Source organism: Sinocyclocheilus anshuiensis, unplaced genomic scaffold (genome assembly GCF_001515605.1).
Source record: "Sinocyclocheilus anshuiensis isolate Anshui unplaced genomic scaffold, SAMN03320099.WGS_v1.1 scaffold183, whole genome shotgun sequence".
Lineage (NCBI taxonomy): Eukaryota > Metazoa > Chordata > Actinopteri > Cypriniformes > Cyprinidae > Sinocyclocheilus > Sinocyclocheilus anshuiensis.
Window position 1 is genome coordinate 2,125,233 of NW_015548309.1, and position 26,143 is coordinate 2,151,375.

Sequence of the window (26,143 nt, forward strand, 5' to 3'; positions counted from 1 at the left end):
AGATATTTCTCCTCTGATTCCCGAGTCCACTTGTGCATTTGTGTTGTCAGTCAGTAGGCAACATTCCCAAAACATGCAACCCAGCAACCGCGGACAAAAAGTGCTAATGAAGACGCCTTGATGTGCAGGGCTCACTGGTAGTTGTTAATTTGTTGCAAGTTAAATTCAAATGAACATCTCGTTCGTCCTATTACATACATATCAGTGCAAATACACCAAAGCGAGATCACTTTTTGGGAGAAAGAATATTCGGTAACAATATTTACACTAAGGTTTAACTGGTTAACTTTAGTTAATGCATTAAGAATCACACAAGTGGCAGCAATGAACATGTTTCAAGCATTTACTAATTTTGGTCAATGTTAATGTAATATATAATTATACTACTGTTTATTGTTAAATTCAATTGTTTGTTCTTAATTGATTTACTAACGTTCATTTAAACAACTTGCAGTGTTAAAAATGTATTGGTATTGACTAACGTTAACATACAGAACCTTATTGTAAAGTGTTAACAAATAATGTGCATATTAAGTGTATTCCTATATTTAAATCAAGACTGTAATTAACAGGGTTCACAAATCTTTTGACCAATTAATTTCCATGTCTTTTCAATCAACTGTCAGTCATTTATGATAACTAGATAAGGATTTTAAAAGTTATTTTATACAGACTGCAATTACACAATTTCTTGAGGTTGAAGTATTTTAAAGCTGAACTAGAAATTGGTAGTATATGCACAATACAAACTTAAATGCCGTTTTAAGATTTTATTAAATTCAATTGGTTTTGAAGGCCTAGGGATTAAAGTAAATATTAAGAGAAAGTTTAAAGGTATTCCAATTACAGCTTATTCTGGTACAGTTATTTATTATATGGCGCCCCCACGTGGATGCTGAAAGATCGGTTAAACAAAAATTTAGTTTGGTCTCATTATGGAGATACTAAATTTTAAGATGGCATAATTTACACAGAAACACTTTTTTTTTTTTTTTATTACTTCATAACAGTTTTAAATCTATTGCACTATGAAATTTATGTGTGCGACCACTACTGCAGATAGAAAGCATAAAAATGTCTTCTGCAATACAGAAGTGTGCATATTAGTTGAGCATTTGACAGGGACTTTATTGGTAAGCACACATCCCATTATATACAGCAAGGAGACCTTCCTACAAAGCTTGGTACCTCAATTTAATCTCAACCCTGAAGTAGCCAATCAAGATCTTCCAATTCACTTGAAAAATACAGACAGGTCTATTCAAACAGGATTGGAAGTAAACTGCAGGAGGCAGTAGCAAACTACTAAGGTCCCTCGCCTTCTTCATCAGACTCCTCCTCCTCCTGCTGACCCTTCTTCTGCAATTACAGAGAAAGGAAATAAATACAAGTGTAAAAATCAGTCAAATTTCTATTTTGATTTTGTTATATTTAAAGGAATGGTTCAGTCAAAAATGAATATTTGCTGAAAATTAACTCTAAGGTGCAGATGAGCTTATTTCTTAATTTAAACGGATTAAGAGAAATTTAGCTCACCAATGGATCCTCTGCAGTGAATGGGTGCCGTCAGAATGAGTCCAAACAGTTGATAAAAACATCACAATCCATATGACTACAGTCCATCAATTAACTTCTTGTGTAGTGAAAAGATGCATGTAAGAATCAAATCCATCATTAAGGCTTTTTAACTTTAAACCATTGTTGATCTGTGCATATTTCCTTCCTGGTTCAGACTAGGTGACTTTTTGTCACTGGAGAAAGCTATATTACAGATAGAGGACTCATGTTAATGATGAATTTGTTTCTTACAAACACACAGCTTTTTGTTTCACACGACATTGACTGATGGACTGAAGTTGTGTGGATTATTGTGATGTTTTTATCAGCTGTTTGAACTCTCATTCTGACGGCACCCATTCACTGCTGAATGAGCAAGTGATGTAATGCTAAATTTCTCTAAATATGTTCCAGTGAAGAAACAAACGCATCTTGGATGGCTGAGGGTGAGTAAATAAGTGAGTGTCTTATGTGCATGAATGTTGCCAGTGTGATAGTTTCCTCTCTTTTTCTATAGAGGTCCTTGTCTCTGTTGTTTTTATCCCCATCTCACTCACCAGCTTAAGAAAATCAATGAGCTTATAGGCATCTTCCCCTGTGGTCAGGTCCAGGAAGTCTCGTGGGATTCTGTAGGACAGACATGGGCTGGGCTGCACTGTGACTTCACTGGTGGTGTAACGGAATGCAGGTCCATCCTAATAAAATACGATACGCATGCCACTAATATAACACCACATTTATCTTTTAAAATACAGGCAGTGCAATACATATGAAAAGGGAACAGCTACCTGCAGTGCTGTGTCTTCTTGCGTTTGATTGGCTGTGAGATTTTTGCCAGATGTTAGCTCCTCCCACGTGAAAAGCAAAGAGCCTGTGACTTCACCAAATGGGTTGAAGTCAATCAACCACACGCGTCCCTTTAGAAAGACAAACTTTTTTATAAGCATGTGCAAATATTTTCATAATTGTTAAAGATTCAACTCAAACCTGCTTACAACAACTGGCTTGCATTGGAGCTACATTTAGTACCATCCATTGCTATGCAGTAAATGACACATCTAAATGTGAAATTTGCATTCATAAAAGCTTACTGAGCTGTCTCTGTAAACGTCCAGGACGACTAAAAGAAATCAAGAAAGAACACTGTTAACGCACATATGTAACTTTTTAAAAACAAGACAAATATTTTCTGCCTCTCCACACTGATATACTTACAGTCCTCGTCTGGGAACTGGTATTGAATGTGATCTCTAAAGAATTCCAATATCGCGGAGGAGATGCTGTCCTCTTGTTTGGCGATGTGCTGGTAATGTTGTGTGTAATCTCTCTGACTAATTGCTAAAAAACAAACTTGATCTCAGTATGTAGATTATCACATGCACATGAGGTCAGAGAGGTGCTAGGATAATGTTGTCAGACATTCTGTTTGAAATGTTCTACTTATTTCCATTGCATTACATACATTATACAATTAATTCACTTAAAAGCATTATATTTAAAACAGAATACACACATCAAGTTAACAAATGCACAATTTTCATACCGATTACTTTGTTCTCTTTCACAAAGCAGCGGAATTCCGCTCCTGGAATGAGCTCGCTCCATTTTCTCAACACCAACTGCAAAAAATGAGTCCCACAGAGTAACAACATATTATTTATTTGGGAGATATTTAAGGGTTATTCATTGGGTTTCATTATGACATAATACATTAAATAATATAATATACATTTATATACACATCTTTATAAAGTTGTTGTTTTTTAACATTTTTTTGAAAAGTCTCCTATGCTCTTTTGCATTTATTTGAAAAATACAATAAAAAATGTAATCTTGTGTAATATTATTACAGTTTCAAATAACTGTTTTCTATTTATATATGTTTTAAAATGTAATTTATTCCTGTGATGCAAAGCTGAATTTTCAGCATCACTACTTCAGTCTTCTACGTCTTCAGTGTCACATGATCCTTCAGAAATCATTCTAATATGCTGATTTGCTGCTCAAGAAACACTTCTCATTATCAATGTTGAAAACAGTTGTGCTGTTTAATATTTTTTTGGAAATTGTAATACATTTTTTCAGGAATCTTTGATGAACTGAAAGTTCAAAAGAACAGCATTTATTTGGTAATATAATATTATTAATATAACAATATAATTTAAGTTTGAGTTTGCACGAGTATGTTTGGCTGTTTTATTGTGATTCTGTACCTCATAGTTTATGGTTGGGTCTGGAGAATCATCACTACAATGGAGGAATCTGACAAAAGAGTACAAAATGATTACTTCAAGCAACTGCTTTCTTGAATTTCTTGAGAAGAAACCCCAATCACATGGAGCATGATGGGAACTGAGAATATCAGCATTTATGAACCTGTGAGCGGTCAGAGATCTGTGCGAGACACTTACGGCTGTGTGAGGTCATGCGTGATGAAATCTGAACTTTTGAAAAGGAGGAAGATGTCGCATAGACTCTGACACTGTAAGGAACTGTTCAGGGCAATCCAGTTAGCGTCCTGAGAGGAAGATCGAAAGATGAAGGATATTGTGAGTAGTATGTATTCATGTGTATGAAATGCGATTGTAAGTAAAGTCTTCTCACCCGAGGGGCGCTCCAGTTCAGCTTTGGGAAGACACACCCACCTAGAACATTTATTGCCTCTTGCACCCTTATCTTGAACTCTGGGAATTCTGGAGCCTGAAAAAGACTCACACAGTTTAGTACCTGCACAAGTGTATGAGGTGACAGCTTTGGTTGGCTGCGAGGAATCAGACGCACTGTAACTGCTGTTGTAGTTTCATCATCAGTCCACTGGAAACCAAAAGCATGACATCAGGAAACTGGCTGGTTGTTTAAGAGATAACTAAACGTATTTCACACAACCACACACATACCTGAATGTCCTCCTCATCCGAGTCACTGTTATTGGTCTGTGTTTGTGAACTGTTGTTCTCACTACAAAGAGAGACAATCAGATATTGATTATTTATTTAATAACCAGGCAACACAATAGTCAAGTCAAGTCGCATTTATTTATATAGTGCTTTATACAATTCAGATTGTGTCAAAGCAGCTTTACAGTATTAAACAGGAAAATAATGTGCCATAATGCAGGAGGATGTTAGTAAACACTCAGTTTTAAAGTCAGTTCATCATTGATTCAGTGATGTTATCGTCCAGCTCAGTTCAGTAAGTGAACAGTAAGAGTTGTTATAATTTATTCAATACCAAACTTTTGCCCAAATCTCACCTGCCAGAAACCACAAGTGTCCCGTCATCTAATAAATAATCAATTACATTTTGAGGTATAGGTAGAACCAAGCTGGGAAAAAAAGAAAATAACCAAACTTAATTACAACAGCACTGACATAACTATATTAACAGCACAGATAACTATATAAACTCAAAATCAAAGATTTTAAGCGTATAGTACATAATTGTCCTATATCTTCCTATATATAATGTACTATAACAAAGCTTAAAATCATTTGAGTTTATATATATATATATATATATATATATATATATAACGTTACAGTGATGGAATCACATTATAATGCAACTGCTAACGCACGGTTTTGTGGACTTTCTGAGTTTCCCCGATCTTTATATATTATCAGTCTGCGCAAATAACTCTCTTACCTCTTAATAGTGTGTTTCTTGAATAAAGGATACCAAACAGAAAACTGACAGTTTACAACCTGCTCTTTCTTCATGCTGCCAGAAACTTACACTGGTAATCTGCGCAACCTCGAAAACATTCCGCCATAACGATAGTATCAATAACTACAGTTCCGACTCATAGCCCTTCTTTGTTTTGAAATGAATCTGTAGTTCCATACTTCAAGTGGAGTTTTGTGTTCAATTATATTAGTTCTTCTTGAATATTAGAGACCAGGTTGACAATATAACGTTTACAATGATAACTCGATCCACTGTACAAGAGGAGGAACGGTTTTAGCCGCACACAAGTAGGCAGATACTTACTGAGCATGTGACAACTTGGAAGAAAACTAACTAAACTGGATGGATCACTACGATTTATTTGACATACTTTAGGATTTGTCTGGTACGTATTCCACTAATTGAAACTACTTAGAATGATCTCCCGTTACTTTGTTTATGTATTAACTAGACTAGCTGAAATAGACTGTGGTCATCATGACAGCATCAGGCGCCCTGTACGTTAATTACTTCATTTCTGTTATACGTGCAGAATTACTGTAGCTGTTCCAGTGCTTAAACATCCCTGATCGCCTGCACAACATGAGCTCTCCTAAGAAAGCGACTACTGAACCTCATGTCATCAAAGAGGAAGTAAGAATCTGTCTTAAAGTGATAGTTCACCCTTAAATGAAAAACTCACCCTCATGTTGTTCGAAACCTGGATGAGTTTTTTTTATAGTGCATTTTTCCATGAAGTGAATGATGTAATTTTTGCCCAGCAGTACTTGTTTTTCACAGGAAAAATAAAATCGTATGGAAAAGGAACAATATGAAGGTTCATATTTGTGTGAACTATCCCTTTAAAATAATGTAATTCTTAAGTGTTGTGCTTAAAGTACTCTGTACACATATGAATAATGTGTTCTTGTTAGCTGATAGCGAGTGGAAAATGGGTGAAGCTTGAGAAGACCACATATGTGGATCCCTCTGGAAGCACCAGGTATTGATCTGTGATTGTGTGTGAATGATGTGAGACCTTTGACCTCTGGACTGAGTGGACATGATGATACTCGCACTGATTAGAATGATCTTGTTTATTGTTGCTTTCCATTAATCAACCTAAAACATTTGTTCTCTTTCATTTTCACATGAATAGATAGATTGGTAGGTGCTTGTATGCACAATATGATCTTAATGCATATTTTTGTCTCCTCAGAACAGATATTATTCAGAAAATATACTAAAAGACATTTTTTTTAAAAGTCTCTCCTGGAAGAACTTTAGATTTTTTAGAACTGATTAAACTGAAAGATTGTACTATATGATTTTTATCAGTACTATAGTTGTTTCTTGTAGGTTTTTGTATAACAATTGTTTCTTAAGAAAATGTTATACTATTGTAAATGATGTATTGAAATGACATTGTTAATGTTGCCGTGAATATTGCCATTGTTGCTGATACGGCGTTAAAACATAAATAAATTGTCTCCTCAGAACATGGGAAACAGCAAAGAGAACAACCCGAGTCGCAGACAGCGCTGCCGATGGTGTGTGTGCAGTCTCATGCCTGCTTATTTGAACCAGTGTGTATGCTTTAATGCTCTATATTTATTAATATGTTTAAATTCATCTTAAGGTGTAGCAATCATAGCCCTTCTGAAGAGGACTCTGCATAAAGACTGTGTCGTAATGGTGAAGCAGTTTCGTCCGCCCATGGGATGCAACACACTGGAGTTTCCTGCAGGTCTGATTAGCCAAAAAAAAGACCTAATATTACCTAATTTGATGATGCTGAGTTCAATAAAAACATTCCAGTTTTTCACAAAATAAGAATTAAGATTTTTCAAATGATAAATATATATCAGCTTTAAAGCACTTATCAAAATAACAGAAGCAGTCAAATGTCTAAAGTTTGAATGACAAAAAGAAGGATTAAAAATGTATAATTTAACCGTTCAAAAAAGTGGAAATCAGGATAAGGCATAAAATAATGTCTTCAGAATCATTCATACATTTGGAAATTGGCTGAGAATTGAAGTAATAATTCTAACCAGGCTCAGAGGAAGAAAGGAACCAGTTTTTTTTTTTCTTTTCTTTTTTTTCAGTTTTCAGGTGATGGAGGGATAATATAAGACTTATTCACTTTACAAATAGTTGTCGAAAACAAAAATACTGCAAAATCTCATTATATTTTGTGAAAAAGTGTGATGTGCTTGAGCAAAACAGACAAAATTTTTTGGAATCAGCGCCTCAGAATTGGTAAGAAACAAGCATCGGATTCATTCAGAAAATATGATGTAAATATGCAAATATGACAGAGTAGTTATTGACTATTCTCTGTGCATGAATATTTCAGGTCTGATAGATGACAATGAGAGTGTTGAAACTGCTGCTTTGAGAGAACTAAAGGAGGAAACGGGTTACAAAGGAGAAGTAGTGGGCATCACCCCAGGTGTGTGTGTATGTGTGTGTGTAGACCTGACAAAATGTATATAACCTTGCATATTTGAATGTCTCATCCTCATGTCTTTTAGTCACGTGTTTAGACCCGGGCTTGTCTAACTGCACCACACAGATGGTGATGGTACATATCAATGGAGATGACATTGAAAATATAAACCCCACTCAGCAGCTGGGTGAGTGAAGGAGCATCAGGAAGCTTTTTTACTAATATTTCATCACAGAACCATGTTATTAATGCTGACCAAATAGCGTTCTTTTGTCTCCATTGTGCTGTCTAGGTGATGGAGGTACGTATTTGTTTTCTAATAAAAATGTCAACATTATTGATTTGTGTTTTTTGTTCTGAAAGCATATCATTGCTTGTCTCTCAGAATTTGTGGAGGTTATTCTTCTACCGCTTGATGAATTTCAGCAAAAAATTGATGGTGAGTGATCTTGCTAATGAGAAATACATAAATCTTTAGTTTTTAATGATATCTGTTGGATATAAATAACTGTATTGCTAAAGAAAAGTGCGTGAATAAATGGCCTGTTTATTCATTATGATTTTCAGTTTGTTAGGTTTTGCTTTGGTGTACTAAACCTGAATTGTTCTTTTTTTGTTATTTTTATAGAGCTGCTGCAGAAAGAGAAAATAGTGGTGGACTCCAAGGTGTATATTTATGCCATGGGAATGTCCCAGGCCTTCTTTAAACCCAGAGAGTTGCCTGTGCTGAAGCAGTGAGATGCACAAATCTCTCACCTGGAGTACACTAAAGACAGACAAAGTTTGTGTGCTGTCACACACTGTGTATGGAAGCCTGTTTACGCAATGGGATAAAAAAATAATAAAAAATAATAAAAAAGGGAAATTGCGACTTTTTATCCCACAATTTCTTCAGAAAAAAAATAATAATTGCGAGACTAGTGAGTTCTAGTGAGATATAAACTCCAAATTCTGACTTTTTTTCTAATTTTTCTCTGAATTTTTTGTTTACATCTCATTATTCTGTTTTTTGTTTGTTTCCGTCATGGAATATAAAAAAAGGAATTGCAAGTTTATATCTCACAAAAAAGTCAGAATTGTGATATATAACCTCATTGTGAGATTAACTAGTCACCGTTTTTATTATTATTTTTGTTTTATTCCATGGCAGAAACGGGCTCCAGAAACATAGCTGTGATGAAATCAACCAATACTTGACCATGACCTTAGTGTTTTGCCACGGTTGCCTGAACATTCCTATAAACTAACAGTTATAACAACTTACTTGATTAACAGGTATTCAGCGTTTGCACTGTTTTAGAATTTAATCATATGAATATATAGGATTTGACCAAATGCAACAAAGTATTGGAAACAGAAAATGTAGCCTTTTTTGCTCTTCTCTGTGAATGTTTTGCGTGTGTCCTGTCTGCTGTTGACCTTTAATAATAAATTATATTTATAGGTCAAAGTGTCACAGAAAGACTTCTCATTAGGAAAGGCACTTTGTATTTTGATCAGATCTTGGCATAAATCTAGTAAAACTGATGTACTGTAGCTTTGTTTTCACATAAGATCAGTAGCAGATTATTATACATTGTGTATCCAGTTGTCCAAAGGCCTGCAATGTGCAGGTAATTCTAAAACATTATAGTGCGTGCTGGAAGATGCATATTCAATGCTGTTTACCTAAATGACTCTTTTTGTCTAATAAATTTGACAGTTTAAATTTTGCATGTGTGTGTGGTTTTGTCTCTAAATGGATCATTCTTGTAATTCTTCCTATAGATGTGCTCACATTTACTTAGAGTGTAATCCAAATGAATTAACAAACCCAACTTTGATTTCTTTCTGGGGTTTATTGGTCGTTTGCACATCTTACCAAACTTGGCACAGAAAGTTTGTATGTTTATACTTACATAACTATAAAGAATTAAGAAATCCATACAGTATATTATTGTAAATTATGAATTGATTAGAAAAATGTAATGCATTTATAATTTGTATTTTGTCGAATTTATACAAATTATTATGCTATTATAATGATTCATTATTTTAAAGTCGAATTATACTTGTCTTAAGCAAAATCGAAATTTAAACGAAAGTAACCCTTTACCAACAAATAAGCTTTTTTTTCCCGGCTGGAACACATTAAGCATGTTTTAAAAAGTTATTAGAGCCGAAAATGTAAATATAGCCACGTGAGGCTACATTAAACATTTAGTTGTTGTTGTTTATTTATTTATTTTTTACAAAAAAAAATGATTTTTTTACAGCTGTGATACTTTTGCTATACAAATTAATTAGTTTTTTATATTGTGGTTATTATTTATTTTGTTGTGGACAGGCACGAAGTTCTAACGGAAAAGTGACGTAGTTCCGGGGTCTTGAATATGAAACATTTTTCGCGCCAACATTGAAACAACAGCTGGTGCGTTTGATCCAGCACAGCAATATTTAATCGCTTTCATTTGAAAACAAAGCGAAGAAAAGCTATCCAGATCAACATGACAGGTAAGCTCAGCAGCGTGTTATTACAAATGCTAGGCTAGTTTATCACTCTGTTGAAATAAACGATAGTTAAGTTAGGTGAGAAACGGAAGTTGCTGCAGTTCCTGGTAGAGCAAGACGTTTAAATCTCTGTTTTCTAGCAAAATATATTTGTCTGCTTTTGCCGTATCACTAAATACAACATAATGTATATAAGTTTAATATATTCCCAAATTTGTATAGTCTATAGTATGTTCCTGTACTTTATCTGATCATATATTTAATATGCAGTGCATGTGTATTTTAAGCATAGTCCACATGACAGTCAACATTATACTGTTTATTGTATCTATATATATTTATATGGTATATTATATATATGATCCTTACAATCCTTACTGTTTGCTAAATGTGAAGTATACTATATTATACAATTTTATACGTATATATAAACATATAATGTTATGCTATGTAAATATTACTGTATGTCATTCGATTAAATGAATATGCGTTCATGTGTCTGACATCAGAGGAGGAGAATCTGGACATGTTGCTGTCTTTATTTGCGGAGAGTGAGAGCCAGGAACAGGTGACCCCCGCCGCTGGAGAGGGCAGTGATAATCTGGACGACCTCTTCGATGAGGATGATGACGGTGATCCCTATATTGAGCCGGAGGAGGAAGGGGAACACGACGTGGCACCTGGGAACTCCAGCTCAGCTGAAGGGGACAGTGACTTGAATAAGGAAGATCTGGAGTGTAGAGCTCTGTAGTTATTCTAGGCATGATTATTTATGTGCAGGTTATGCACGTATTGTGTGCTGATCATAAGTGTATTTGTCTTCCAGCTGAGCTGAAATTAATGCAACAGAAGATGCAAAAACTACAGCAGCAGCTGGAAGCCTCACAGAAAACCACACAGCCTGAAAACAAACCCTCCGTCCAGAGACAGACAAGCACTAAGTCCTTAACAACACCTCAGGGGGTTTCGAAAACACCCCAACCAACAGCACGGGACAGCGATGGCTCTCCTCCATCAGATGTCACAGCAAAGCTGAAAAACAAGCAGAGGACGGCCCACCAACACAAAGCGGGTGAATGTTGCAGTGATCCTTTTTGCTTTCAAAAATGGAACTGTTTGAAATGTATGAAAATCATATGAATTTTATTTTTTGTAAACAAGCCACCTCAGAAAGGCAGACGACTTCTGGCCAGAGTGTGATCAACTGCCCATCTCAGCCAGTAAGAGACGCTGCAAAAGTAAACCGCACGTTGAAGTCACCGCTGTCTCTCAAGACTCCTCCCACTGTGAGTCAGGCCACGCCTCGTCCGTCGGTCAGTCAAGAGGTTGCCGTGGAGAAGTTCTCAGGTCTCAGACTCAGGTCAGTGTACTGTAAAGTGGGCTTTTTGAAATGATTAATATTGCTTTAATTGATTTTATTATATGGAAAACAAATAATTAAAGTTGTTAATTTGAGGATTAAACAGTCAATTATTGTAATATGCTGATTTGGTGCTGAAGAAATATTTTTCATTATTACCAATATTGAAAACCGTTTTTGCTTCTTAATACTTTTGTTGGAACAGTCATAAGCTACCATTCTAAAGTTTGCTGTAAGTAAGATTTTTAAAAAAATCAAATAAAATCGAAATGACAACTTTACTTTTTGAAGATGCATTAAATTGATCAAAAGTGACAGCAAAGATATTTATAATGTTACAAAACATTTCTATTTTAAATAAAAGCTGTTCTTTTGAACTCTCTGTTTATCAAAGTATTCTGAAAACTATCACGGTTTCCACAAAAATAATTTTTCAACGTTAATTACAAGTGCTGTACTAAATCTTAAGCACCAATAATGATGGATAATAATTTAGCAGCATATCAGCATATTAGAATGATTTCTAAAGGATCACGTGACACTGAAGACTGGAGTAATGATGCTGAAAATTCAGCTTTGGCAAAAAATATTAAAATAGAAAACAATTATTTTAAATTGTAATTAAGTTGCACAATATTACTGTTTTTACTGTGTTTTTCACCAAATAAATGCAGGCTTGGTTAGCATAAGAGACTACTTAAAAAAAAAATTTAAATAATCACAATTATTTCAGACTTTTGACCAGTAGTGTAAATATGTATTTGAGATTTTCTTACTATTGAAAAACACATGTTATATTTCCCTGTAGGAAACCACGCCTATCTTCCATAGACATTGAGCAAAAAATGGCCAACCGCAGACTGATCAAGCTCTCTCAGTTGCCCGATCGACTGGCCAGGGACAATTTAGAGGACAGCGACTGGGTCACTTTCGCAGTGGTGATAAATAAAATCACCCCACAGAGCAAAAACAATGTAAGTGATCATCATTTGTGAGTTCTCATATCCTGTATATGGATTATATGTTGTATATTTAATTACTCGCATGTATTTTTTATTTTTTTGTAGGGGAAAACCTTCAGCATCTGGAAGCTGAATGATCTTCATAATTTGGAAGTGATTGTGTCTCTCTTCCTGTTCGGGTCTGTTCACACAGATCTGTGGAAGACTGACACTGGGACAGTGATTGGCATCCTCAATCCCAACCCAATGAAGAACAAGGATGGTTCCAGTGAGGTTTGTGTATAAACCTCTCAATATTTTATATTTTAGAACAATACAAATTCTAAATTTTGACTATTTGTATCCATAATTTAATAAAACCAAAATAATATTAACCAATAGTGAACTCATGTTTCCATCCAATCAAATCCTGATGAAAGTCAAGTCCCACCCTTGATTATTACCTGCTGAATATTGTTTCACTCAAAAATGTCACATTATGCAAGTAAAATGTGAACGGAATTTAATGTTATTTTTAAAATCAACAGCAGTTTTTCTTCAGTTGTTCTGCAAAATGTAACTTCGTTTTTTTCTGCCTCTTGTCTTTCCATTTCGGCTAATGTCATCAAGACTTATTTGACTTTGAATTTATAACGAACTGTCATATAGAGACCTTGATTTATAATCTAAATAATTATTACTGTAATATAAATCAAGAGTGATAAACTAAACCCTGGCCTACCAGTGTTATTGTGAATTATTTATTTATTTATTTTATTTTTGGATAATTTAAATAAAGTTTAAGAAATTTATTTATTTTCAAAATAAATTAAAGTTGACATTTTAAAAAATACTAATACTTAAAAGAAATAAATTAAAATGAAGGTTTTTGTAAATTAATTAAAGGTGCCATAGAATGCATTGATACAATATTTTAAATTGTTCTCTGATATCTACATAAAAGGTATGTGGCTTAGGTAAGGGCAAAAAATCTCCAGAAACGGTTTTACATGTCCATTTACAACCCTAGGATTTGTCCCTAGAATGAAATGCTCTGTTTTTACCTTATTTGGAAGGGTCATGAATAATAATGTTGAGGTCTGCTCTGATTGGCTGTTTCACAGTGCGGCTCATTTCAGTGGCTCACACAGCAGGAAGGAAACACAGGGAAAATATATATTTCAATACCTTCTCTTGCAGTTATATCGTTGGGTAATTATACTGTATATAAATTGCGGGCATCAGGGAGCCGCTATTCATATGCGGGGCATTGAAACTGCTTTCGAATGCACGATCGCGTTTTACTTTCACTTTTGAGATTTGCGATCGCACGTGCTCTGTATAAACTACAGCGGCAGTACTAACCACACATTTTACAAGATCAGATGCTTGTCAGTGGTGCTCAGGATCTGTAAATCATTCGCAATTATCCTCAGTCATCTCTCCTTACTCTGTTTATGTGGTAAGTGAAATCTTATGTCCTGTAACAGGCTACCACCAGCAAGCAGCTAACCATGTCCCTTTAGTGGCTCGCGTTATTTGTTTTCCGTGCTTTTCTGAATACAGACACCAACCCATCCCTGCACATCACATCCCCTGCACAGCCTGGAACATAACATTTATTTCCATGATCTGCCATTTTTGCTATTATCCTCGCTTACCTGCAGTAAGTATACAGAATTTACAGTAAGTAAATACCTGCAGAACTTATGATGATTCGGCTGTGCAGGTTCGGCTGGTGGCTGGCGGCTGGCATAGAACATGGGCGGGTATATGCAAATGTTGGGGGCGTAACTATTAGTGATCCCACAGCATGTACAGAACTGTTATTATTCAACTATGCCAAGGTAAATACAGTTTTCCATTCTATGGCACCTTTAAAAAACTGACTAATATAAATGTGAAAAATGCACAAAAATTACTAAAGTTTAAATTAAAATAAAAAAAACTAATTCAGAATATTATTAAATACTGTAATACATAAATAATATTAAAGTAACAGTATATAAATAGTAAAATAACAATATTTTGCATAACCCCTTTTTATTTCTAAAATTATGGAATTCAGATTATGAAAGTAAAACAGGTTGTCAACATTTCATGTTCATTTTAATGACAGTAATGTGGTGTTTGTTGTTTTCTCCAGCTCTGCCTGACAGTGGATCACCCACAGAAGGTCCTTATAGTGGGAGAAGCCATGGACTTCGGCACTTGCAAGGCTAAAAAGAAGAACGGAGACTCTTGCACTCAGCTAGTCAACTTGGTGAGTCTCTGTCCAAACATCATGCTTTACTGCAGTAATTCACAGTTGGCCAATTAATTTCTCCTGTTGGCTTTAACAGTATGAATGCCAGTACTGCCAGTACCACGTTAAAGCCCAGCACAAGAAAATGAGCTCGAAAAGGGCGGAGCTTCAGTCCAGCTTCACAGGCTCCGCCCCTGGTAAAGGAAGGGGGCGGAGCAGTTTGAGGGAGCGCCTGTGCCAATCTGACTTCCACTACGGGGGCATGTCCTCACTCGCCTGTGCACCCTCAATGTGAGTTCACTGCCTCTTTTTATGACTGTCACCTCCCTTTAAATCCACCCAAACCCTAAATTATTGCATGAATCTTTTATTTTGACAGGTCTGCCCCACAGCCAAAGAAACAACCCACTATACAGTCTGCTTTGGCATCCATCCCAACAAACAAACTTGGTAAACTTGTTTAGTACTTTTTTTTTCTTTTCTTCAATTGTTGATTTTGTGCTGGTGTTCGTGTTTTCTAATCAAGTCTTACTTCATGTAGTTTTGAATTCAGGAGAGGTGTCGGGCTGTTCAGATGACTTCAAAGGCCTGATATCTATGCCGACACCTGGAGCGCTTAATATTAAAAAGCATATAGGACAAGCCAAGAATACAGGTAATTTTAAAGGGATAATTCATCCAAAAATTAAACTTGTCACCATTTATTCACACTGATGTTTTCTCAAACCTGTAAGATCACTTCAAATCTCATTTACGCTTGTGCATATTCAAACCATAGGCCGTCATGCCAGATTCGACATTGCTGTTGGTTTTCATGCGTTTTATGTAATTTGAGCACTGGTTGCACTTCTAATAAATATGAATGCTCTCTGATGTTGCTATACTGTTTTGGGCCAGCAGATGTCTGCCGAATGCCACCCTACAATTATCATGCAAAGAAATAAACCAAAAACAAGCACATTTATGTCACTGAAATATAAGCAAGGTTTCTGTGAGTCTTTTAAAAAGGTCTTAAAAAGTTCCACAAATTAAGGCCTAAAAAGGTATAAAATCAGAGCAGAATGTCTTACATTTGTAAAGTCATGGCATTAAATGTTGCATGCACTGCAAAAAGTTAATCTTTTTTTTTTTTAGCTAAACATCCCTAAACCAGTATACATTTACTTGAGATGCAAATTAAACATTGAAGTCTTATTTTCTGAGAAATTGAACAAAATGTGTACAGCCTCAGTGAATACTAATAACCATGCAAATTTAATCTCCAACTTGCCTTTATTTAATTTAGCTGTTGCAGGATCAGCTTCAGTTCAGTCTATATCAGCGTCTGACCTTCTCAAGAAGCAGAAAGAAGAGCACCAGCAGAGAATGTTGGCTCGAAAGAAGAGGGCGGAAGAGATTCAGAAGAGGTGAGAGGCATTTGTTCTATTAAATATTACTTTGACTACTCATTGTATTTGTTTTGTGTTACATTTGGAAGCTGATACATTGATTAGTGTTGAGTTTTTGCTGGCGATTGTAGTCTCTGACTTCTGTAAACTGCAACTCCTTTGTGCTTATGAATGATAAAGGCCTTTAACCTGTCCCTATAGTATATGTACTATAAATATTAAGTCTTCTCTACCCAGGGTGCTCCAGAGTAGTGCTCCCTCACGGCCAAATGTAAGCAGGGGTCCCTTGCTCTCCCCGAAAGCAGCCTCAGAGGTTCCGAAAGGGTCACCTGGCCTCACGTCTTGTCTCTCAGGCCCTCCTGTGCCCACACTGGGCCGTGGCTTTTCAGAAGGAGAGGACATCCTCCTTGATACATCTCCACCTTCATCAAAGAGCCTCTCAGCCGCAAAGGTATTGTTTGGGGAAAGTGCGCCATCATTTGTTAAAGAATATTTTCAATACCAGGAACATTTATTTTTATTTTGATTTTTTTATCAGTGTTACTAATAAAAAGTAAAAACTTTATTAAACTATTTACTAAATTAAAAACTCCTTAAATTAAAAACTTTTAATAATGTTAATAAATTTAAAACTTTAATTTCTTATATTAATAGTGAAAATTTTCAAAATATTAAGTTCTTTAATTTAAAAATTAAAGACATTTGTACTTTTTAAAATAATTATGAATACATTTTTTATTACAAAATTTAAAAAATAACATGTATATATATATATATATATATGCAAGTATTTATTCGTTTTATTTTAATATTTATATATTTGTAATATTTAAATTTTAACTTCTTATTTTGTCAGAAATTACAGTAAGAATAAACTATGCTCTAATGCATCTTTTAATTTTCTATTAAAAACCAAAGCTGTCAATAGATTATAATATGATTAAACTCATGATTTCCAGCCTCTGTAAAGCAGTAGTTCTGTAAAATCCAATATGTTAGTTGATATATTTTTATACTTTATATTTATACTCTGGGTCCCTAGTTTGAAAACCCTCAATCTATTGATGCTTTCAGGAAGGATTCCAACACAAACAAACATTTACATTTGTTTATAATAGCTATTGTTTATTTTTGCATAGTTGGCGGCAGTGAGGAAACTCCAAGCTAAAAGCTCAGTAATCGTTAAAGACGACCCGAATGCTGTAAAACGCAAGCGAGCCAACAGTGAAGACATCGCAGATCGCGTGGAGCGTAATCTCTCCACACGTACAGGTACAGACTTTCATATCAGTTTTATTATTGACTCTTTGCTTGCTTGTTTTTCCTCAATTGCACTTATTCTTCTAAAAATCCATCTGCAGTATCAGATGAAAATTCAACTGGTGAGGAAGAGGAGCCAGCTCAGAAAAAGAGGCGGGAACAGCTAGAGTATATCCAATCGGAGGAGTTTCAGCATATCCTCAACGCCAAGTCCTCAAACTCGTGGATGATGGGAGAGGTGTGTATTTTGGCTGAACATCAGCGCACGTGTGTTTTGATATGTCAATGCTTTGATGTATGATGATGTCACAGTGGGTGGGCGGAGCTTGCGGTTGATTTGAAAGCTTTCTGTGTGATCTGGCCAGATGGCTATATTTGCTTTGGATTCTGTAGTGTTTCTTTTGCCATGTGCGATATGAAATGATGCCCCGATGGAGTTTGCGTGCATGTTTGACAAAATGTCTTATGTCTAGATTGAGGAACAGGCCATGCAGGAGTATTTTGAGCCGCTGGTGCAAAAAGAGAAGATGGAGGAGAAGATGAGGAGCATCCGGGAGATGAAGTGTCGGGCCGTCACCTGCAAAACCGTAAGTCAACAAATTTGCAACTAAAGAGACTCAGTATCTGTCTTTTATTTCGAGTAATCCATAAATTACATAACTCTGTTTTTCAGTGAAAAACGGGTCAGAAAAAGCACTGGATGAATTTTTTAATTTCAAGTGGTCCTCTTGAAACTCCCTGTTGAGTAAATAACAGTGCGTCTCATTCAGGTCCTTACGAAAACAGAGCGATTTCTCCTGCATCATTAGTAGCTAATCAGTATTTATTCACAGCAAGTCATAATAACGAACCAATTTTAAACATAATTTGTGACATAATACCTCAATAAATGTTGTTCAAGAGGAACAAAAGGCAAACAAACCTCTCTAAGATGCTAATTAGACAATTACGTGGTTTCGGACTGATTCCACCTGGAAATCACGGCCTGTTTATGCGGTTTAGTTCATGAGCCCTTCTCGCCCGCAGTGTAAATACACCCACTTTAAACCAGCAGACCGCTGTGTGGAAGAGAAACACGACTACCAATGGCACGACGCCATCAAACGCTTCTTCAAATGCCCCTGTGGCCAGAGAAAGATCTGCCTGGCACGGATGCCACATGGAGCCTGCAGGTGAGGGGACACAGCAGCACCTTTATGATTTATGTGTTAAATATATTACGTTATACAAGACATTTGATAACATACTGACAATTTAATACTTAACTGTCAGTTTATTGTTTGTTACTGCATGTTGTAATATAAATTTCACTTTCCGTTTTAGCCATTGTGGCCTTTTTAAGTGGGAAAGAGATGGCATGTTAAAGGTACAGTTTCAATTTTTTACTGTTTTTATTATTTTACTTATTTCGACTCCTTGATTCTGATGCTCGAGTCAAGTTACAACAGAATTAATTTGATGTTCTATAACTACAAAGCTATTCTGTATTATTTTAGTGTTATTTATTTACTATTATTTGCTTTTCAGTTTTAATTTTAACACTTTTTTTTTTTCATGTTGAGTTGGACTTTTTAGAGCTGCTTTTCAGCAGAGTGATATTTGTTATAATTGTTGTATAGTTTCATATATCAGCAAAAAAAAAAAAAAAGCAAAATATACACTCCATTTATATTGGCTGCATTTATAAGTACTAATGGCTGCATTCTTTTATTTTTTAAATTACATTTTTTGTAAATTCTGTCATCAGTTATTCTATCATTTGTTACTGTATTTGGAATGTATTTATTACAATTTGGGTTGTCTTTCAATGGCATCTCGGCAATTTAATTATATCAGCATGTGTTTGGTAACTCGCTCCAGTTTTGACCTGTCTCATCATTCTCATGTTCACAGGAGAAAAAGGGACCCAAAATTGGAGGGGAACTACTGTTGCCGCGCGGAGAGGAACGGCCCATGTTCCTCAACAGTTTAAAGTAGAGTCAGCTGTCCTGTGTGCAGCCTGAGCCCAGTCTCACACAGAAGAGGATGCTTGGATCATGTCTTCATAATCAGAAAGTGAGAGTGAAGGTGCTTCAGCGTTATATTTGGTTAATGTTAAATGTAATTTTAGTAAATTACTGTTTGTATGTTGTCTATATATGTTGTTTTAAGATAAGCTATCAAGTCTTTTTAAATGTAAATATTCTTATGTACTGGTATTATTTTAATTCTCAACTTTTATATCCACCATGTCAAGTGGCACACCTGAATTAAACCATACTTAGTGAACTGAGTGTTTTATAGACTTTGTGAATGTTCTCATTGATTTGACCAGAGGGACTGGCACACATGCTAAATCTTGTCCGTCTTCCAGCATGCAGAGATGTTTTGAAGCTTTATTACAGCTGTGTGCGTTTCTTGAAGCAGTAGGAGTGGCAGTAAGTCATTCTCCTGTCAGTCAGGTGCATGTGAGATTCGAGGCTCAGGAAGGTCGATAAATCTTTTCTTCCACTTGTTTCTTTCTCACTCATTTTCCCATCTGTCTAAGCTTTCAGCACAGGAATGTCACTCAAATACTGCCTAGGAATTATTGTCCCGTCTGTAGGCGCACAAACCTGGGCTTTTTTTTTTTTTTATATATATATATCTATATATACACACACACACACACACACCATATTTATGAGTTTACAAGATGGTGCAAAAGTCTTTTTTTTTTTTTTATTGGCTTTCTCCTTTCTCTTTTTTATAATTCTGGTTGGTATGTTTTATATCGAATCCTCACTGATGTGGAAAATGAGAAGAGCTTTAGTCACACATCAGTACAGACCAAAAGTTATTAAAAAGGGAGGTCAGATGACAGCTGGATGTAATTACTGAAGAAGGAAATAAGGAGTAGCTCTTGGAAAAAAGCTTAAAATCACAAACTAATCATGAATGTTTTGATAATGAATCCAATAATAGAGTAAAGACAAGCAATTAGAACAGAGGGGAATATTGTCACATTCCAAACACAAACCCTTTTATTATACATGTATTAAGAGCATTTAGTCTGTAAGTGCTAATGAATAATTGAATAATTATATTATGTCATGAAGGTATCCCTCAAACGATGGTTATCCACTTTCCGAGGCACTGCATGTGCTCATATGTGCTCAGACATAGTGGCGGTGGTGAGGGTATCATGGGTATTGCCCATCATAGTGGAATTCTCTCCACTGCTCATTCTTCTCTCTGGTTCTCTCGTACTGTTCTGTTGATGCAAAGACAGACAACAGCTAGAACTGGATCCATTTCTCAAAGACTTATATTTTAAATGACAAAAGGTGACAATTTTTTAAAGGAACGGTACACACAAAAATAACAAATTGCCGAAAATGTACTCCCCCCTCAGGCCATCCAAGATGTAGATGAGTTTGTTTCTTCATCAGAACAGATTTGGAAAAATGTAGCATTACATCACTTGCTCACCAATGGATACTCTGCAGTGAATGGGTGCCGTCAGAATCCAAGCAGCTGATTAAAACATCACAATAATCCACAAGCAATCCACCCGACTCCAGTCCATCAATAACATCTTGAAAAGTGAAAAGATGTGTTTGTAAGAAACAAATTAATCATTAAGACTTATCTAAGTTTTTTTACTTCAAACCATTGCTTCCAGCTAAAATAAAAATCTTCTATTCATGATATTGCTTTCTTCAGCGAAAATGTCATCTTGTCTGAATCAGGAGAGAAATATGCACAGAAGTGACGGTTTAAAGTTAAATCACCTTGATGATGGACATGGCAGCTTTTCTCTTCAGAAGACATTAATTGATGGATTGGAGTTGTGTGGATTACTTGTGGATTGTGATGGTTTTTAACACCTGTTTTGACTCTTACTCTGAAGGCACCCATTCACTGCAGAGGATCCATTGGTGAGCAAGTGATGCAAAATTTCTCCAAATTTGTTCTAATGAAGAAACAAACTCGTCTATGTCTTGGATGGCCTGAGGGTGAGTAAATATTATTTTTGGGTGAACTATAGCATAAAATAAATTTAGTCTTGGAGGTTCCACCAATTTACTGCGGTAGCATGGTATTAGCTACGATTATCATCAAAATGGAATTAAAATCTAACACATTCTTTATGTAGAAACAATAATTAGTAACTGTGGAGCTTTAGCTAGAATTATGAACTATGGTTGCCATGGTAAGGAATCATTCATAAACTAATCTTCTTAATCGGTGTATTCGGAACAATTGCATTTTTGATTAAATTGAATCGACTGCGCCAAATTGACCGTTTACTTTCAAAACACCGAAGGAATCTAATGTCACCTATCTAGTGTACTGGATAGAAACGGGGTGTCTGAGAGGCTCAGAGCCACTGCTGTCATCAGCCTCTTATTAGTCCAGCAGTCCTGTCTGGGAACTCTATCCTGTGGTGGGTTTGATCAGCATGTTTCTCTTTTCTGGAAGCCAAGAAAATCAGACAGGGAGATCAGTCTCACCATCGCGCTCCTCCTCTAAATAGTTCTCGTATTTGTTGTTTTGTTCCTCTAAGTGCTCTCTCCTTCGCTCGTTTGTAGCCATCTTCACCCTCTGCTCTGCTAAAAGTTAGTGAAAAAAAGCATAGATTTAAGTATACAATAAATGTGTAAATGAGATACCATTTAAAAATATTTTTTAATGTTTTCTCTTATCCTCCCCAATGCTGCATTTATTTGATCAAAAATACTGAAATAATGTGAAATATTATTACAATTTAAAATATGTATTTTAATATTTTAAAATGATTTATTCCTGTGATGCAAAGCTGAATTTTCAGCAGCATTACTCCAGTCTTCAGTGTCACATGGTCCTTCAGAAATCATTCTAATATACTGATTTGCTGCTCAAGAAACACTTGTCAATGTTGAAAAAGTTGCGCCACCTAATATTTTTGTGCAAACCATGAAACCTTTTTTTTCCCCTCAGGATTCTTTGATGATTTGAAAATAATAGCATTTATTTGCAATAGAAATATTTGTCCAGTATGGGTTTTCAATGGCACTTTCACATTTTTGTTACATTCTTGCTCAAAATGTATTAATTGACAAAGCTGTCAGTAGAGTTTAGAAATGACAAACCAATGCTGATAATCTCACAATGGACACACATCAGGGAAAATTGCTATGGGATTTCATGAAACATCATACAAGAGCAGTTAAGCATCTATCCTTGCAGTCCTGCACGTTTTTGGGTTGCTTTCATCTCTAGAGACTTCCTCAAAAGCTCCAGACTGTCCAACATAAACAGGTTTAAGGGTGACACACTTCCATAAACCAGTTGACAGCAGCTCACAGATATTAGCAAATTGAGTGCCAAAAATAATCTCTCTCTCTCTCTCTCTCTCTCTCTCTCTCTCTCTCTCTAGTGAGGGAAGTTAGTTTAGCTCATGTCTGCAAATTCCACTTTCGAGCCCCAACTGCTTTAACTCCTCCAACCTGCACTGCCATCACACACACATTGCTGACAATTTAAAATACACTAAAGTAAAACTTTTCCATGCCTTCACTGCTGCAGTCATAGACTGGCAGGGTAAAGGACAGCCTGATGCCGTTTGGACGATGTATGTGTGTGTCTGTGGGAGGGAGAGAACACTGCTCCATATTGTTCTGTTGGAACTTCTAGCCCAATGTTTTTGACTCCGAGCCTCCCACCGTCCAAGATAATATCCAAACGTATTTCCTATGGATTTTTTTACTTGTAATTTTGTGACTCCACAAAATATTGTGACAATGTTTTTCTTAATTCTGAGGGGGAAAAAAGTCGAAAATTGCGAGATATTAACTCACAATTGTAAGAAAAAGTAAGAATTGTGAGTAAAGGTCGCAATGACCTTTTTAAACGTTTTTTCTTTCCATGAAAGAAAAAGAAAAAATTGTGAGATATAAACTCAGAGTAGCCAGAAAATAATCAAAATTTTGAATTTGTATTTCGTAATTTTGACCCTTTTTTTCCCCATAATTTGATAATTTTTTTCCTTTATATTTTTGGCCCATGGCAGAAATAAGTTTCCATAAAGAAATGTATATTCTTCAATACCAAAAAAAAAAAAATGTTGTGTGGGCTTGAGAAATATAATAGGTTTGCATGTTGTACATCTAGCTTTTTTTTTTTAATTATTAGTTTTTGTTTTGTTGTTTTGTTTTTTTCAGTTGAGGTCTGGTCAAATTAGCATATTGTGTTAGGGTCGAATTCCTATTGGCTCTTTTATCTGCATATTTAATTACAGTAATTAGGCCTGCAGGAGTAGGGGGGATATAAAGACTGTAAATTGATTTTGGTAATACATATTGCTTTTACAGTTCTGGTTAGTTTTATCTATGGTGTTTTATGTTAAACTGTGATTATTATTATTTTTTATCGCAAGTAAAATTTCACACAGAAAAGGCTAGTAACACATTAAATTAAACATGAAATTTTGAAGTAGAAAGACTGAAATAGTATTTTTTGTAAAATGTACTTAAGTCTTTGTTTTATTGGTAACACTTTACAATAAGGTGTTATTTGTTAACATTAGTTAAAGAATTAACTAACACGAATGAACAATGAACAATACATGTATTACAATATTTATTAATCTTTAATAAAAATAGTCATTCATTGTTCATGTTAGTTCACAAAGCATTAACTAATGTTAACAAACACAACTTGTAATTTTAATAATGCATTAGTAAATGCTGAAATTAACATTGACTAAGATTAATAAATGCAGTAAAAGTATTGTTCATTCTTAGTTCATGTTAACTAAAGTAGTTAACTAATGAACCTGATAGTAAAGTGTTACCTCCTAGTGTTCCTTCTAGTTAATTTGCTCATATTTCTAATATCTGAGAGAATGACGTTAAAGAAGTCTGTTCACTCATTTCTTCACATCTGTATCCTATTGTGGTGTGCATTAGCATAAATTAAAAGTGAATACAATTTAATGGGAGATTACTTAAAGTTGACTTTAAACTCCTTAATTGTTAAATATTAGGAGTGTAATTGTCTCTTCACTTTGATTAAACCTACAAAGACGATGAGAAAAGCAGAACTGAGATGAAAAACATTAGGACCGTTTTACTGCACTCACCATAGTACTCTTCATAAGTTCTTGGGGATCTGCGACTGCGGCGTTTGAAGAAGTTTGAGGCATCAGATGCTGGCATGAAAACTTTAGATGCTCCTGCTAAAGCAATTGAGTAAGAGGGAGGGAGTGTGTAGGTTTTTGGATTTGGAGTGTGTGTGTGTGTTGAACTCACTTTGAGCTTCACTGTCTTTTCCATCTTTAACGGCTGCACTTTCAACCCCGGCCAGAACTAAAGGGAGAGATGTGTTTCTTAAAGAGCATCAAGAAATGAAAGAGCTTTGAATACATTAACCAAAAAAAAAACATACTACCATAGTTTTTTTAGACCTGGTACCATAGTTGTACCTTGTTTTGTTTTTTTGTACTATTGAGTATTTTGGACATGTATCTTTAGAAATACCATGGTATATGAGTGTGGCAATCATTTATTACCATGGTGTCTTAAATCACACAGTACTATTTTACAATGGGAAATAGGATTCTGCAAAAACTTTTGACTTTATTTTAATTTTTGCAGCATAAATTTCATCAAACTTTTTTTTTACCCATCTAAATGAGTTGTCATGAACAACTACTGTTTTTAAGTAAAGCAGTTTTTTTTTAATATTTAATGGGGAAAAAATTTATCCCTAAAGTATTGATAGGTAATAGGTACTCACCAATTAGAATGAGGACGGTGGGCAGCAGTGTGAGCAGGACAGTATGAGTCCTGGCCATCCTTCAGAAGATGAGCGTGTCTTATGCAGGTATCAGAACCACAGCAGAGAGTCTTGAGACCTGAGAGTGTGTGTGTGTGTGTGTGTGTGTGTGAGAGAGAGAAAGAGAAGAGGGAACGGAAAGGAAAGGAGGGGGAGCTGGAATTTCACTGGCCCAGGGGAACGCAGGAGGGGCGAGAGAGGGAGACACGGACCCCAGCACACACCCACTGATCAGACCTTCGGTGTGCATGACAGCCTCTATCATCACTGACCATTACTGTCTAAACTTGTTGGCAGGTTTACAGTCTAGCATCAGGTTTCCATTCCAATAAAGCATGATCAAGTTCGTGTGATAGATTCCTCAAGCAGCTACTCATCAGGATTAAGCCGATTAACTAAATATCAGCACTTTCACCGGTCTGCATAAATAATAACCTGTGCATTCCACTGAGATCAGTATCTATCCATCTATCTTGTCTTTATGTCTGTCTGTCTAATAATCTGCAAATATCATCTCTGTTCAGCAATACTTTATCTATAAACTGGCAATTTTTGTGTGATAAAACTTTCCAGGGTTGGAATAATTCTGCAGAATGAGTAATAATAATAATAATAAGCGTATCACTGTTTTATGTTACTGTGTGTGCTACACATGGCATTCTTTAACAAGAGTGTCAGAAATAATTGTCCTGCATCTGCTGAGATGTGGAATCAGTGGACACTTTGCTATCCAATGAGGCCGAGGGTGCAGAGGCCACCAGATTTAAAGAAAAGTTGTTCCTTTTTTGTCAAATTGTACTAAACAACCAAGTGAATTTTTTTCACTCGTTTTTTTTTATCGGTCAAAAAACATCCGGGTCAAAGGTGACTGTCATATGTTGGATATAGTATTTATACTACACATCTGCAAACCTTAAGAACATTCTTTAACAACAACTGAGAGGCCCACCTGGAGCCAGGATTGGATATTTATATTATACACGAGAATGATCAGTTAGTCTTCAG

General features: G+C 35.5%; 4 protein-coding genes across 10 annotated transcripts in view; 2 read left to right on the forward strand and 2 right to left on the reverse strand.

Annotated features, from left to right (window-relative positions):
• LOC107656337 (ADP-sugar pyrophosphatase-like) overlaps nt 1–8,507 on the forward strand; it is a 72,846-nt gene extending 64,339 nt beyond the window's left edge. The window contains exons 1-10 of one of the 4 annotated variants that reach the window (XM_016444141.1): nt 5,508–5,629; nt 5,777–5,877; nt 6,159–6,226; nt 6,721–6,773; nt 6,863–6,970; nt 7,583–7,678; nt 7,761–7,862; nt 7,968–7,976; nt 8,061–8,114; nt 8,304–8,507. In XM_016444141.1, coding sequence (XP_016299627.1) covers nt 5,827–5,877; nt 6,159–6,226; nt 6,721–6,773; nt 6,863–6,970; nt 7,583–7,678; nt 7,761–7,862; nt 7,968–7,976; nt 8,061–8,114; nt 8,304–8,413 — 651 coding nt within the window. In that variant the 5' untranslated portion in view covers nt 5,508–5,629; nt 5,777–5,826 and the 3' untranslated portion in view covers nt 8,414–8,507. Of the gene's footprint in view, nt 1–5,506; nt 5,630–5,776; nt 5,878–6,158; nt 6,227–6,720; nt 6,774–6,862; nt 6,971–7,582; nt 7,679–7,760; nt 7,863–7,967; nt 7,977–8,060; nt 8,115–8,303 lie in introns of those variants that run through there. The other 3 variants (XM_016444143.1, XM_016444142.1, XM_016444144.1) reach the window with 3 other exon arrangements.
• LOC107656335 (cell division cycle protein 123 homolog) lies at nt 1,108–5,342 on the reverse strand. Of its 3 annotated transcripts, none has more exons than XM_016444140.1 (13): nt 5,293–5,342; nt 4,811–4,882; nt 4,455–4,515; nt 4,339–4,371; nt 4,162–4,257; nt 3,969–4,075; nt 3,771–3,819; nt 3,101–3,176; nt 2,773–2,895; nt 2,649–2,677; nt 2,343–2,474; nt 2,115–2,252; nt 1,108–1,359 (listed from the first exon to the last, which is right to left on the reverse strand). In XM_016444140.1, the coding sequence occupies exons 1-13, from the start codon at nt 5,319–5,321 to the stop codon at nt 1,306–1,308; spliced, it is 999 nt and encodes a 332-aa protein (XP_016299626.1). In that variant the 5' UTR covers nt 5,322–5,342; the 3' UTR covers nt 1,108–1,305. The 3 variants fall into 3 exon arrangements, with proteins under 3 accessions (XP_016299626.1, XP_016299624.1, XP_016299625.1); XM_016444138.1 differs by having other exon boundaries at nt 5,203–5,325; XM_016444139.1 differs by having other exon boundaries at nt 2,346–2,474; nt 5,203–5,324.
• A 1,541-nt stretch (nt 8,508–10,048) lies between the features above and the next one.
• LOC107656326 (protein MCM10 homolog) lies at nt 10,049–19,627 on the forward strand. 2 transcript variants are annotated; one of them, XM_016444119.1, is made up of 18 exons: nt 10,049–10,168; nt 10,675–10,902; nt 10,992–11,237; nt 11,327–11,525; nt 12,334–12,499; nt 12,593–12,760; nt 14,613–14,729; nt 14,809–15,002; nt 15,091–15,161; nt 15,253–15,366; nt 15,997–16,117; nt 16,337–16,550; nt 17,239–17,371; nt 17,461–17,597; nt 17,833–17,946; nt 18,386–18,531; nt 18,683–18,725; nt 19,253–19,627. In XM_016444119.1, exons 1-18 carry the CDS (start codon nt 10,162–10,164, stop codon nt 19,334–19,336), a joined length of 2,502 nt encoding a protein of 833 aa, XP_016299605.1. In that variant the 5' UTR covers nt 10,049–10,161; the 3' UTR covers nt 19,337–19,627. The 2 variants fall into 2 exon arrangements, with proteins under 2 accessions (XP_016299605.1, XP_016299606.1); XM_016444120.1 differs by lacking the exon at nt 10,049–10,168 and having other exon boundaries at nt 10,835–10,912.
• Nucleotides 19,628–20,413: 786 nt separating this feature from the next.
• LOC107656340 (unique cartilage matrix-associated protein-like) lies at nt 20,414–25,391 on the reverse strand. Its single transcript, XM_016444147.1, has 5 exons — nt 25,100–25,391; nt 24,613–24,669; nt 24,444–24,539; nt 21,835–21,933; nt 20,414–20,591 (listed from the first exon to the last, which is right to left on the reverse strand). The coding sequence occupies exons 1-5, from the start codon at nt 25,155–25,157 to the stop codon at nt 20,521–20,523; spliced, it is 381 nt and encodes a 126-aa protein (XP_016299633.1). The 5' UTR covers nt 25,158–25,391; the 3' UTR covers nt 20,414–20,520.
• Nucleotides 25,392–26,143: the final 752 nt, after the last annotated feature.